The 14,917-nt window shown below is 45.6% G+C and overlaps 1 protein-coding gene across 5 annotated transcripts in view; it reads left to right on the top strand.

Annotated features, from left to right (window-relative positions):
* PTPN3 (protein tyrosine phosphatase non-receptor type 3) overlaps positions 1-14,917 on the top strand; it is a 110,289-nt gene that overhangs the window by 77,556 nt on the left and 17,816 nt on the right. For all 5 annotated transcript variants that reach the window (XM_059925265.1, XM_059925261.1, XM_059925263.1 and 2 more), the window contains 5 exons: positions 316-502; positions 669-743; positions 1,782-1,838; positions 2,885-3,041; positions 5,528-5,688. In XM_059925265.1, coding sequence (XP_059781248.1) covers positions 316-502; positions 669-743; positions 1,782-1,838; positions 2,885-3,041; positions 5,528-5,688 — 637 coding nt within the window. The remainder of the gene's footprint in view (positions 1-315; positions 503-668; positions 744-1,781; positions 1,839-2,884; positions 3,042-5,527; positions 5,689-14,917) is intronic.

Raw genomic sequence — 14,917 nt, 5'->3', positions numbered from 1 at the left:
TAAGCACCAGAATAGCTGGACATATTTCCCTATCACCCTTCCAAAGCAGCTGAGTGTTCAGCAGTTCCTGGTACTACCCTGCCCTCCTTCCCCTTTTCCCCAAAACTAAAGGCGATGATCTTTAGGCCAGTTGGGGGCATGGGCAGCCAGTGGACTCTGGATGTGCCTGAGCCCTGGGCTTGACCTTTGGAGCTCTTCTAAGGTTCCAAGGATTGGTGACAGCCGCGAGATGCCAGGCCCCAACAGTCAGTAATGTTTGCTCTGATAAAATATTAATCCAGTTATTAAAATATCTCCTCCTTCCCCACGATGAAGGAGTATATCCGAGAACAACCCAGCACAAAGCTACCTGACCCAGAAGTCATCCAGTTCTGTGTCTCCATCTTCAAATGCTCCAGGCTCCTGTTCCCCAGATGGCGTCGATCAGCAGTTCTTAGAGGACTTCCACAGGGTGACCAAAGGGAGCTCCAGCGAGGACTGCAGCCAGTACTACTGTGACAAGGTGCGTGACGTCAGGTGCTGCGGCTGAAGTGGCAGCCGACCCAGCCAGGCTTCCCGTGCAGGGCCGCCTTACGGGCGATTAAGTGGTTATGACTCGAAGAAAATAGCATATCACCAACCACTGGAGAAAGAAGTAAGATAACTGATGATTTTCTGACGTTTTCCAGAATGATGGTGACGGCTACTTAGTCTTGATCCGCATCACACCAGATGAAGATGGAAAATTTGGATTTAACCTAAAGGTATGTTGTGTGCAATTTATAAGGACATTTGATGCTCTGAAGAAATCTTTAGGTGACTTTTTAACTTCCATTAGAAATGTGCCACGTACCCAAGGCTGCATAAGCAAATTGGCTCGGCCTTCAGAATTGGGAGCTTTTTTTTGTGGCCATAGTAGCTGCCTCATACCGAGTGCCTGCTCTGTGTACTTATTTATATCACCTTATTGAGTTCTTCTATTAAATGGTGAAGTTGGAATTTTAAGACCCATTTTATAGATGCACACTAAGGCTCAGAGAGTTGGGAACCCCTCAGCATTGCTAAGAGAGAACAGTGGTTCAAGTGCAGGGCCATCACCCTCCTCTGCCTCCCTCTAGGCAGGCTCTGCAAGCTATGGCCCGCAGGCCAAATCCCATCTGTTTTTATAAATAAAGTTTTATTGGAACACAGACACCTCATTCATTTACAAATGGTTTATGGCTCCTTTGGCACTACGGTGGCAGAGTGGAGAAGTTGCAACAGAGCCCTCTGTCCCACAAAGCCAAGATAGGTAATATCTGGCCCTGTACAGAAAAGGTTTACTCTAGAGCAAAGTGAGGGAAGGTGGTCTTTTCTGCCCACCCCGCAGCTGCCATCACACACTCCTTTCCAATACCCGCAGCCCTGCTGACAGCCTGTTCTCAGAGGTCAAAAGCCCTCACGACATGGGACCTTTCTACAGCTCCTCTCCTGCACTGAAAACTCCCTTTCCAGCAGCGCTTAGGGGCTGTGCTTCTGGAGTCCTTCCCCAGGGGATGTTTGCATTTTTTTGAAAGGAGGCTGCTTCCTCCAAGTGCATCTTTGGTCTGTGGAAGGTGGGGATGGCAGTGGGAGGCTCTGAGCAGCCTTCTGTTTGGCCCACTAGACCCAGGGACCCAGGAACCTTCTCATTCCAGAAGGTGCCAACGCCTGCGATTAGAATAAGTTCAAGGGAAGTTTGAGCCCTCCCTTGTGTCAGAGATATCTGCATGTCTTTGTTGCTGTGAACGACTCAAGTGGTTTTTTAATCTACATGTTTACAGGGAGGAGTGGATCAAAAGATGCCTCTTGTGGTATCAAGGATAAACCCAGAGTCACCTGTAAGTAAACATATTCTGTTATTTCCCAAGTTTGCTTTCCCCTAAATGTAACAGATTTCTGTTTCTGTGTCCTGTTTCTTTTTTACTGGCAGCAGAGAGTGTGTGTAAATGCATGCATATAGGTAGAAAGAAAGAATGGAGTCCGTGTTTTCCAGAACCTTGTTGCTCATTGTGGTCCCCGAAGCTGCAGCACCAGCATCACCTGGGAGCTCATTAGAAATGCAGACTGTCGGGCCCCACCCCAGACCTCCTGGACCAGAATCTGCATTTTAACCAGATCCCCAGATGATTGGTGTGCACGTTGAAATGTAGAAGTCCTGCTCAAAAGAAGGAAACTGGGGCTTAGAGTTTGCTGTTCTGCTTGCTCCGAGTGGGCTCACGGCCCCTGTGTCCCTCCCCCTCCCCACCCTCAGCCCTCTGTCTGGGCCTCTAGGCATCTAGGAGATGATTTGCTTTTGTATAACAGTGAGCACCAAAGGGTCCCTGTGCCTCCTAAGAAGGTGCCCATTTGGGAGTTTTACTCTTAAGCTTGTGGTTTACCTTTTCTTACTGCTTGTGGCCTCTGTGAGTTAAGAAGCCTTTCATTCCCACACTGTTCAATGCATGGCTTCTCTCCATAATGGCTTCTGCCTTTGGGGTTATGTTTGCAAAGGCTTTCTCCATCACAAGATAGATAAATACTCGCTTTTAGCTGATGAATCATTTTCTAACCACACATCTAGACAACAAAAGATAGAGGCATTGAAGTCATTATGACATTACAGTAATAAGTGAAGCCTGGCTACCATAGAGAAATGGCCTCAGTAGTTTTCTTAGCTTTGCTCCGAAATGTTTCATAACGTAGGTTCTGAGCAGGACTCCTTTAAAATCCCACCGCCAGCTACCATGTCAGCATTGCAGTGGTGGTAAAAATAAAGACGGTAATGCCTGAGGGAGAAGAAGAGAACTTGGTCACGGTCTCAAGTGTCGAGGCTCAGAAAACATCAGGTTCTTCCCTTGAGGACTGTGTTACTGTAACAGAAGAAACTCGCTCTTCCCCCGTGCAGGCGGACACCTGCATTCCTAAGCTGAACGAAGGGGATCAAATCGTGCTAATCAACGGCCGGGACATCTCAGAACACACCCATGACCAAGTGGTGATGTTCATCAAAGCCAGCCGGGAGTCGCACACACGGGAGCTGGCCCTGGTGATCAGGAGGAAAGGTAACAGCCACCCGTGGGGGAGGAGCCGTAGCAAAGAGGGCCTTCCCCAGCCTGTTCCGTGGTTTTGCGATGTTGTACTTGTAGTCAACATGGGAAAATCAAGGGCTTTCCCGTGACCACCTGATGGCCGACTTCTCCCTTGAAAAATATGGAGATCTGCCCCCACAGGGCCCCGCCCCTCATGGCCAGTCCTCTGCAGGTAGGCAGCACCCTCCCACCCCTTTTTATACTAGGTGTGACCCTCCCCTTCCCCATGCCTCCCGGGCCCAACTCAGCCCACTTCACACACCCCTCTTAGCAGCCTGGCCCTGCCTGCCTTTGCATATTCAACCCTTCCTCAAAGGACCAGGTTATATTTTATTCATGTGCATTTGGTTTTTGTTGCAGAGGCAGTAAGCAGAGTGGGGCAGGAACCTGGCTGCCTTGGGGCTGTTCAGACTCTGCCTCCCACTGGGTTCAGGGACCTTGAGCAAGTTTCTTACCCAGTCTGTGTTTCAGTTTCCTCTAATGTAAAATGAGGATAACATAGTCGCTACCTCCAAGGGTCCCTCGGAAGATTAAATGATACTCATACTGGAAGGCATCAAAGATGCTTCCCAGTACTTGGTGGGCATTTGAAAGGCAACCTCTGTTGAATACAGCTACTATTATTGTTGTCGTTGTTGTTATAAAGCAATAAGCCGAGTCCTCGCATCCTCTTTCCCAGCTCTCAAATACTGCAGGTAAATGAAGTATGCGACTCAAGCCCTGGCCCTGCATCTCCGTTCTGGCCTCACAGTTGTCGGCACAGCCCACACCCTCTCGTGCCTGCCTCCTCTGTTCCCACTGAAACTCCCAGTGCCAGCTCTCATCCCATCTCTTCTGGCAGATGAGGCCCTGCCATATCTCTCCAGACCCCTACCCACCTCCTCCCACCACCCATCCCCACCAAACCCAGCTCCATGCTCGACACACAGTAGGTGTCACTAGTGACAGTAGCTGAGGTCTCTGCAGCACCAGCGAAGTGCCTGCACTGTGTTAATTGCTTTGCGTAATTATCCTCTTCAACTCTTACAATGTTCTCGTAAGGTTGGTATTCTTATCCCCAAATGAGGATGCCAACACAGGTTAAGTAAGTTGCCGTGTGTCTGGTAAGGCCACATGATCATAGAGAAGGAAGGAATCCAGCGATTGGGAGCAGGCCTCTCCATCACATGAAGTGCCGTGTGACATGCTGGCCAATACGAGGGGCTGGAACGAGAGCATTCCGGCCAGGCCAGGGAGGGGTTCCTCCACCAACCCATGGCAAAGGGCTGGCGCCTGTTTGAGGTGAGGGAAACAGATGTTTGTAGACTATTAGAGCTTAAAGAGCAGTGCCACTGATTTTCTATAACTATAATGATAAGTTCATTTTTAAAATAAACATTCAAGTAAAAAATGAGTTGATTAAAAGAAAAATAAATAGTAACATAGGGAATAGCAGATATGACAAAAATCATGAAAATAAGCAGAAGATCTGCGCTTCTGTGGTCAGTGGAAAGAATGTGGTCTTTAGCGTCAGACATGTGGACTGAATTCCCGTGTCCCACCCTGACAGGCTGGGTCACTTTGGACAACTCTTTTGCCCTGTGAGTCAGTTTCCTCATCTGTAAAATGGGAATAAAGACCGCTGGTTCAGCGTTGTGAGGATTCAGTTCAACTATGTGGAAAACACAAAAGTTGTTCCTTTCCTTCTCCTTTCCTGTTATCTTGAAGGCAGTGGGGAGTCATTGAAGGCTCTTGGGTAAGGGAAGTGACTTCTCTTTCTGGGTAGAAGGGGAACATTCAGAGATGATCCCAAAGTTTGAAGTGACTAGACAGAAAGAGGCACGTGAGGCTGGGAAGTATTGTGCATGGTTGGGGAGAGGGGGTCCTCTGTTTGTTTTTACCCATATTGAGTCTGATGTGAAGGGAGATTTCCAAAGAGGAAGCACAGAGGAGACTAGAGATGTTTACTTGGGAGCCTCCCACCTAATAATGGCCTTGAGTTAGAGACTGACTGACTGAGCTCTGCGGGGCGGTGGTGGTGTGAAGAGAGGGCCAGACCCTGCACCAGTTTCCTGGGAAAATGCCTGTTTTAAGGAAGCAAATGAAAGGGACTGGAGAAGGAAGGAAGAGCAGGGGTAGAAGAATAACCAGGTCACAGAGAGCAAAGGGAGAAAATCTGTTTTCTTTAAAAACATCCTTTCCCTTTCTCTTACCTTTGGCAAAAGCCTCTTGAGTACTAAACACCGTCATTTAAAACTAACCAGCAAGGTTAGTATGTCATTTTGTATAATTAGTACATATTGAATCATTCAACGAGAAGTAGTATCTTTGGCGAAAATGATTACCATGTGCTTAATCATTTAATAAGATGTTTTAAAACCTCTGCATTCAGGTGTCATAAGTGTAATTTGAGGGGAGGAATTCCCATCACCCAGCGCGTGGCTGCACAAGCCAGACAAGCTCTTTCTTGTCCGCTACAGCTGTCCACTCGTTTGCTGATATCAAATCTGAAGATGAACTGAACCAGCTTTTCCCAGAGACCATTTTCCCCGTGTGTCCGGAGGGTGGGGACACGCTGGAGGGATCCATGGAACAGCTAAAGAAGGGCCTCGAAAGTGGGACGGTGCTGATCCAGTTTGAGGTAAGAGACCCCCAGTGCCTCGGTGGGCTGCTCAGCTGCTGCCAGGTCAGCTAAGTCACCAGGCAGCTGTGCTCATGGAGGGACCACACAGGGACTCATGACCTCAGGGAGAAAGCGGGCTGGGGACCACGGCCCATCGCTTGCCCCCCCACCCCGTTCTAGTAACGATCAGTAGTCATGGAGAAACGTCAGAAATCGAGGAGGTGAGACTCTGAGCATATTTAGCTGCCAACACAAAAGCTCAGAACACTCGGCAGTCGAAGGTAGTGGAGAGGCGGCGCGGGTGGGTGCGGAGGGATGATGGAGGAGCCGGGCCCCGTGAGGGCACAGGGGCTGGGCTTCCCAAGTCCCCCAGAACCGTGTGGACACGAAACCAAAGTCAGACCACGTCTTCCCTCCCCAGGAGCGACCTCTACTCATGGGATTGAGACTGTTGACAAAGGCACACGCAGAGACTTTACAAAACAAAGTAGGACCCAAGGAGACTGTTTTCAAGTCAGCTTTACTGATCACTAACAGAATGCAAACACAATGTATTTGTCTTCCACATTTTTAAAAAGTTGTGGAAAACAGAGTAGTTCGTGCAGTAAAAAGATAACAGAAGAGCACAAAGAAGCATAAAGTAGGCCAATGAAAGAAAATTGATCATGATTAATGACAACATACACAGTCTGGATTCCTAAATTAGGAACGAGAGTCTCAGGTCAGATTCAAAAGCAGAAATCTGCACTGCATAGTTTATTAGGAAGTTGTATAAAGGAAAAAGTCACAGAAGCAAAACTAGGAAATTTATCAAATATATGTGACTGCATATTGATTCAGGAAAGCATGAGTAATGTGAGTATCAAATAAGAAAGAAGCAAAGCAGAGAGTCTTGAGTGAGAGAAAGGTTTATTCTATAATGGTGTAAGGAATAGAATGTAAATAAAATACATTAGTAAAGCAATGTGTATTGAACAATAGTAAAAAGTAAAACCCACAAGTGAAAGGTGAATTGACCCCACCAAAAACAATCAATAGGGAATTTTGAACTTAACAGCCTTGACAGATAACATAGACAAAAAATAAGCTGAAATCAGGATAAGAGGGTAGGAATAATATAATTACTTGGATAGAACTGATAGACATATACTGAATATCTACAAAGAGAGATAGCTCTTTTTTCCAGTGGCCTGCAGGAGGCTAGGGAGGCTTAAGATTTTAAAAGAAGAAAATGTAGAGGTTGTATTCTCTGGCTTTGCATTGCAAAAAAGCTCAAAATTGAGACATACTTTTCTTTAAAATTTATTCATTTTATTTTATTTATTTTTGGCTGCATTGGGTCTTCATTGCTGCACGCGGATTTTCTCTAGTTGCAGCGAGCAGGGGCTACTCTTCATTGCGGTGCGTGGGCCTCTCATTGCGGTGGCTTCTCTTGTTGCGGAGCATGGGCTCTAGGTGCAAGGGCTTCAGTAGTTGTGGCTCTCAGACCCTAGAGCGCAGGCTCAGTAGGTGTGGCACACAGGCTTAGCTGCTCTGCAGCATGTGGGATCTTCCCGGACCAGGGCTCGAACCCATGTTCCTTGCATTGGCAAGCAGATTCTTAACCACTGCGCCACCAGGGAAGCCCTGAGACATACATTTTAAACACTAAATCTCAATTATTTTTAGACACTCTCCAAAATAATTGAAACAAGGAACACTTAAAAGCCAGAATATATCAGTTTTATTCTTTTTGGAGGGAGTTGGAAGGGAAAGTCAAAGGGGAACGGCACTGTGGAGTCATTTGTTCTTTCATTCAACGAGTATTAGGTATTCACCATGTGCCAAATGCTAGATCAGGAACACAGCGAGGGAAGGAGAAGGGGGATTTCTGACCCCAAGGAGCTTACGGTCTAATTTTGGTATATTTGTGGGAATGTATCACGAGTCCCAGAAACAGCTAAAGACCAAGATAGGGTGAGATTTCATTCCACAGACTGTATGTTCTGTAGGGACTGGAGGTGAGAGGATTCCAGGAGGTCCTCTGGGGTGAGATGTAGTGTTAATAGAGGGTGGGTGGGATTAAGTGTGGAGGGGAGGGTAGTCCAGGAGGGTCACAACCTCCTGGACCTTAATGCAGACTAAGCTCAGAGGGTGTCAGGTAGGGAAACAGGCCTCCCCGGGGGTGAGCAGCGCTCAAGGAGTCCTGGGAGATGTCTCCAGGTGATGGAAGCCCTTCACCCAAGACGAACGGGGTCTCTTTGATAAGACTGTCCACAAGGCGGCGCTGTGGGCTCTTGGTGAGGAAAAAGACGGTGCCTGGTCTTGACCGGTGCTCCAGAAAATCCCCTCCACTTTTCGTGTTTTACATATGGGAATCCCCTATCAGGTTTTCCTTGAACAATGTTCATTGAAATTCATTAGGAAGATAAAAAATGCTTTAGAAAGAAGTACCCACTTGTCCCCCTGTGTTTTTAAGTAGTATTTCTCAAAGGGTGACACCCTGACCATCTGTATGGATATCACCTGAGGAGCTTTTTTAAACGGGCCCAGCCCACAGCTACTGAATCAGCCGCACTGGGCGGGGGCCTGGATACTGCTTCTTAACAAGATCACCAGGAGGTTTTAATGCACAAGCTGATCCTGCGGATGGGAGAGTAAAGATCGTACCAGAACCATTGTCCCGCTGCTGTCCATCCTAAGTCCTGCCTTTAGAGCTTATGGTTGGACTACAGAAGAAATAAGATATGGAGAACATAGAATTTTTAGGGTTAAATTTTAGTACCTACACATTTCCTTCATTTAGTTTAAACGTTTCCTAGAAATTAAGTCGAAAAACCTTCTTTTTAAATAAATAAATTTTTACGGAATTCCAAAATACAGAACAGATAACAGCAGATCTGCTCTGTGACGGAGCTGGTGGGACCCGTGGAGCCCTGCCTTTCAGTCTCCACACTGCCCCCCAAGGACCCCTAGACTGTGGAACACAATTTAACAACCACTGCTAGAGGTGGGAGAAGTTGTCTTACATAGCTGCTAGAGGAGGGGAATCCTAAAGGAAGACAAAGGGAAACCTTTAATGCGCACTTACTATGTGCCAAGGGCTTTATAGGCATCGTCTCACAGCATTCTCACAGCAGCCTGCTGTAGGGCTGGATCAGAGTCTTGGAGAGGTTATCTCACAGTAAATGGCACAGCCTGATTGGAAACCAGGCAGGCTTAACTCATGGAGCTTGTTCTCTTAACAGCTGTAGAACCTTTGTGTAATTATATAGGTAACAACAACGTGCTGTTTCCATGTGAGAGTCGTTAGAATAGCATGACATCAGAGCTAGAAAAGATCTGAGATGCTGTCTAGCCACGTGGAGCCAAGCAGGCTTCAGATCCTGGCTCTACCACTCATTTCCTGTGTGACCTCAGGCACATCCCTTAACCTCTGTAGCCTCTACTTCCCCATCTGTAAATTGGGTATTTCGTGGGCTAGTTGTAAGAGTTAGATGAGATAAATACTTAATGCGTTGTCTGACGCACGGTCAGCGTGCAAAAAGCAACAACTATTATCATTTATGAATAGAGGAGTCTAAAGAACCTGCCCAGTCCACACAAGAGGTGGAACCCAGTACTGTCTGACTCCCAGAGTCTTGGCTATTCTGGTTCCCCACCTGCTTCTCCTCCAGTGCCGTCAGCAGGTGGGCGGCTTGGCTGGCGGAGGCTGTGCTCTGAACGGGAGCAGGAAGTGGGGGCTGGTTCCTAGCAAGTGCCCATGCCACCCACTCTGCGGCACAAAGGGCCTGTCCTGGGGTAGCTGGGCAGTGGATGGAATCCCTCTTGCGGTGACAAGCTGGTTTTCAGCAAAGCTTGCTTTGAAGCATTTTCTTCATTAATGGAATTCCCCTGTCCCTCCCATGGCTTTCAGAAACAATTACAAATGTGTTCTAGAAAGCATTTGGTCCCAGCTATAATAAAATCACGCTTAATAATTAGCATTTCTATAGCACTTTGGAGTCTACCAAGTGTGTCTCACATATGTCATCTCAGTTGACTCTCACAGCAATTCCGGGAGACAGATATGGCCAGAATTATTTGGATCACTCCTTTATAAGTGGAGAGAACAAGGCTCAGAGGCTACGGAACTTGCCCAGTGTCACCCAGCTGGTCAGAGACAGAGCTGGGATTAGAATCTATGTTGAAAAGTCCATTGTCAGAACTCACCAGGTATGACCCAGTTCTTCACTCAACCTCTGATATGAGCCCTTCCCTCCAGGAGCTACACAGTGTGAGCTACTCAATGTGAGCAGTTTGCCAGCATTTGTGACCAGCCTCGAACTGCCTAAATACTGTGTTCAGGCAAGGTAGGGCGTTCCTCTGTCTCTCGTATAAAGGCGCCCAGACTTGGGGTTCACAAGGCTCCAAGTCCATTACCACCTCCAGGATGCTCTCCTCCTCTCCTCTGATGAACTCGTTGACTCCCCCAGGGTCATTCCTTCCTGAGAGTAATTTGTGGCTCATTTCATGCTTTTTCCCTGCGTTGAGCTTTCTGTTTAGGCAAGGGAAAGGGTGTGCAGTTGGTATAGACGGTGCTGGATAAAAGCTAAGTGATGGTGCTAACTGTCCTTTGAGAACTGCTTTCCCAGCAAGCAAAGGCCCCTTGTGCCCATCCTCATCCAGTGGCCTTGCAAGCTCCTTGGAGACTTGTGGAATGCAGTTGATAGAAAATGAGAAACATTTATCCTCCCACCTCTCAGGACTGATGAGTTAGAGCAGTGGCTACAAGGCTCCACCAAAGGTCGTGTCAAACTCGGATACCCCCGCCCCTCCCACCTCAGCATCTTCCCTCTTTGCCAAAACCAGAAGCCATCTTTTTCTCTCTCCTGACCACTGTTTCTCCCGAACCCACTCCTACATCATCCATTGTAAGAAACATCCATTCCTGTCAAAACAGGTGACTTACTGGTTGCTGTGATCGTTATAAAAGTTGATTTGGAAGGCCAAAGGCAGCTGAAGACTTACTCATGTAGGTGTACCTTCAAGAGTAGAGCTCATACTAAAAGTTTTTTTTTAATTTTTCAAATTTTTTTTTTTCTTTTAAGAAAGGCAGACATTATCAAGTATAACACTCGGAATACAGGGAGAGAACTGCAGGCTTTGGAATGACCACGTGTGTGGCCTTTACATTTCAAGTGCCGGGGACCCATTTAAAGGAATTGCCACCCCACCTCATCGTCAAGTATTTATCTGTGAAAGGGACACTGCAAGAATACTTGAGTACGCCAGCACTGGGATCTGCATTTGGTACTGTGATTTAAAGTAGCACTATTAAAAATAATAATAATAAAAGTAGCAATATTGAAAGTCCCCAAATTGCCAGCAACAATGTCCGTTCATTTCAGCAAACCTTTACAGGAAGGTAGGGAGAAACTCTGAGTACCCCGTCAGCAGTGTCCTTGCTCTCTGACTGGGTCAGGTACAAGGGAAAGTGGAAGTCCCCAGTGTGGACAAGCTGTCTGTGAGCAGTAAGTTGTTCTTATGTCTGCAAAGTGGGGGACAACCTCTCGAGGCCTTCATGAAAAACGGGCTACCCTTAGCTTAGTTACGTGCCTCCATGCCACCTCTCGTCCTGCTTTACTCAAGTGCTTTGTACCCTTTGTCCAAAGCAGCAGATCCCATTATGCCTCGACTCTAAACATTTTATTGAGCACCTACTATGTACCAGGCACAATGCTGGCCTAGGGTTTATGGTGGTGAACAGAACGAACAAGACACCTGCCTTCATGGACACCACAGTTTAGTGCTTGATACAGAAAGCACGGTAAATAGCTGTTTTGAAAGTCGTTGCCCTGCACTAGACTCTGGGTCATTGCCAAGGGCATGAGAGGGCGTCCGTTTCTACTATTTGCTCTCCTTACTCATTGTCCCTTCCAGTCCCTCCATTTTTTTTTTTTTTTTGTCTTTTCCTTTTTTCTTCCCCCTTCTTGGGTTCTCAGTCTTCAAGAACTCCAGTGAGAATTCCCCCTTCACCTGGTCGTACAGTTGATGGGGTGCTTGCTTCCACTGTGCCAGCCCTTGCCAGCATCCACTGGTTGGAGCCAGTTGGGTGTCTGAAGCCTTTATCTGAGGGATGTGAGCAGGTTTCACATCTTTGGTTGGACCAAAAGTCTGAGGAGATCAGAGTCATCTCCTGATGCCCTCTCTCTACTTTTAGATGATTTTTTCAAAGGAGGAATGTTTAAACTGGAAAAGTGTATGTCTTATCCATCCCCGAACCGTGCTGGTCAACTCCAGCTCCCACTGTTCAGTTTTTGTCTCTGGAGGCCAGAGCCGGTGATATTGATGCTGCAATCTAAATACGGTTGTTCCATAGCAAACCCTCTCAGCTTATCTTCTTATAATTCACCCTTACTTTCACAGCTGCTTAGAACTACACTCGGATATGATGAGAACAAAGCACTTGAGGACATAAAAATTAAGATTTTAATAAAACTAAGTGATCTTATAACCCTCCGTCCCTGTGACCTTCTCCAGCCTCCGGGTTGCTCTCATTCTAGGGCAGAATTTAAGGGATCTTAAAGACTAGGAGCTCTTGCCTGCTTCACATACCTTTAGCCCAAGAATGAACAAAGCAAACTGTGTCATTCCAATGAGTAGTTCTTGAAAGAGCCTTTTCTCAAATTCTGGCTAATATAATAGTCTTCAGCTCATTACCTCCCATCCCTGATCCTTCCAGAAAGACATACCTGTGTTTCCAGCCCATCTCTGTCCACTCCGGACCACCCTTCTCTGGGCAGTGTTTTCACACCCAGCCTGCCATGCAGCTCACAAGGTCTGGAGAAGAGTCCATAAGTTAAAAGAACTTGAAAACCAACTGCTAACACCTTCAGAAACTAAGTGTGTGAATAGCACTGAAGCAGTTCAGTGGGAATAGGGTTCAATGTTAGCCTTGGCAAGGCAGGCATAAAAATGAGTGTGTTGTCAGTCCTTCTAAAGGCAAAAAAAAAAAAAAAAAATCTTAGCTTTGTTCACCCAACTTTTTGTAAAAAATTTTTAATTTTATGTATAGATTTCTTTTGTTGTAGTTCTTTTTCTCACTTCAGTCATTTGAATTTTTTTATATAAATTTATTTGTTTGTTTATTTATTTATTTTTGGCTGCGTTCAGTCTTCATTGCTGTCCTTGCGGTGCGTGGGCTTCTCTTTGCCGTGGCTTCTCTTGTTGCGGAGCACGGGCTCTAGGCACACGGGCTTCAGTAGTTGCAGCATGCAGGCTCGGTAGTTGTGGCACACGGGCTTAGTTAGTTGCTCCGCGACATGTGGGATCTTCCCAGACCAGGGCTAGAACCCGTGTCCCCTGCATTGGCAGGCGGATTCTTAACCACTGTGCCACCAGGGAAGTCCCCAGTCATTTGAATTTTTAAAAATTCACATTGTAATAATTCAAGTAATTCAGAAATAGCCAAAGTAAAATTAATTGTCTTCTGACCCCCCTCTCCTTTAGCTTCTGTCTCTGTTGTAATTTACAGATAACAATTTGGTGTGTATCCTTGCGTACTTGTTCCAATGATCTTGCAAATATATTTTATACACACACATACATAAGTGCACACACATATGTTATATACACATTGTGCGTATGCTGCTATGTGTAGAAACGGGATCACCACTGTATTATTGTGTAACTTGCAGTTTTCACTTAAATAGATGAGTGGAATCTGTACTTTTAGTCTATCTTCTTCTCTCTATTACTTGCACATAATTTTGTGGTATAACTATATAAGAATTTAAGTGAACACTTTTCCCTGTTGGGAAATATTCAGGCTGTTTCCAGTTTTCTGCTAAAGAAAATATTTTGCTGCCAATAAATTTCTTTGATATGTATCTTTGTGCATTTCTGTCAGATAAATCCCAGGGTGTGCATATTTAAAAATTTGAAGACAGTGCTATAGTACTTTATTTGTATTTTATTTTTAATACTTTACAATCCTATCAACAGATCATTACTGCTGAGATACATTCATATCCTTGTTGTGATTAAAGCCTTTTGCTAGACCTATGCTCTTCCGCTAGACCATCTCAAGTTGATTACATTTACACTTCTGGTGTTTTTTGTTTTTTGGTGCGTTGGGTCTTCGTTGCTGCTCGTGGGCTTTTCTCTGGTTGCAGTGAGTGGGGGCTACTCTTCGTTGCGGTGTGCAGGCTTCTCATTGCGGTGGCTTCTCTTGTTGCGGAGCTCAGGCTCTAGGCATGCAGGCTTCAATAGTTGCAGCACATGGGCTCAGTAGTTATGGCTCCTGGGCTCTAGAGCGCAGGCTCAGTAGTTGTGGCTCACGGGCCTAGTTGCTCTGCGGCATGTGGGATCTTCCGAGACCAGGGCCCGAACTCGTAGCCCCTACATTGGTAGGCAGATTCTCAACCACTGCAGCACCAGGGAGGCCCTACGCTTTTGTTATTTGGAGAAGAAAAACTTTTTCCCTCCAGGTTAGGTTTACTGGCTATATTCACTCAATTGGATTTCACTTCTATGCAGTTAGTCAGTTAGAACCAAATTTTCATTTAGGGGAATTTGACTGACTCAGATATTCTCCTCCTCCCAGAATCAAACCAAAACTTCCAATAAATCATGAATTTATTTTAAGAAGGAGCCCAGAGAGTTCATTAACGCTCACAGACCTTTAAGAAGTTCCTTAGTGGCTACTTGATTGTTATGAACTGAAATTGTAAAGATGATTAATAGTTGAGCTTAGGGAAAGATTGGAAATTCTAAACATTTGGAAAATGTATGAGACATAACATAATTATCATTACCAAAAATGTCTATGCTAATTCTCTTCTGGTGATTTCTGTGCAACTTGTTTAATAAAAGAACTAATAAGAGAAAAAAACAACAGAGGCTGGTTTATAAAGCAAGAAATACAATTTGCAAAAATATACAGAGAAAGACATTGTTCCACCTCCCTATTCAAATTGCAAACACATTTTAGTTGATGATACTGGCCACAATTTGGTGGACTAACCATTCTCATACACCCCTGGAGGGCAACTCCATTTTCTGTGTGTGTGTGTGTGTGTGTGTGTGTGTGTGTGTGTGTGTGTGTATCAAAGTCCTCAAAAATATGCTTTAATGCAGTAATTCTGTTCCTGGGAGTTTATAATAGTAAAAAATTGAAAACAGTCTAATCAAGAAGTAGAATAAAAGTTAAACTATGAAAACCTTATAGATTATTGAGCCAGTAAAAATCATGTGTATAGAGAATACTTCGAGTATTTAAATGACA

This window comes from Balaenoptera ricei, chromosome 6 (assembly GCF_028023285.1).
Source record: "Balaenoptera ricei isolate mBalRic1 chromosome 6, mBalRic1.hap2, whole genome shotgun sequence".
Taxonomy (NCBI): Eukaryota; Metazoa; Chordata; class Mammalia; order Artiodactyla; family Balaenopteridae; genus Balaenoptera; species Balaenoptera ricei.
The sequence above is the reverse complement of the archived record's forward strand: the minus strand, read 5'-3'. Positions and strand labels throughout refer to the sequence as shown.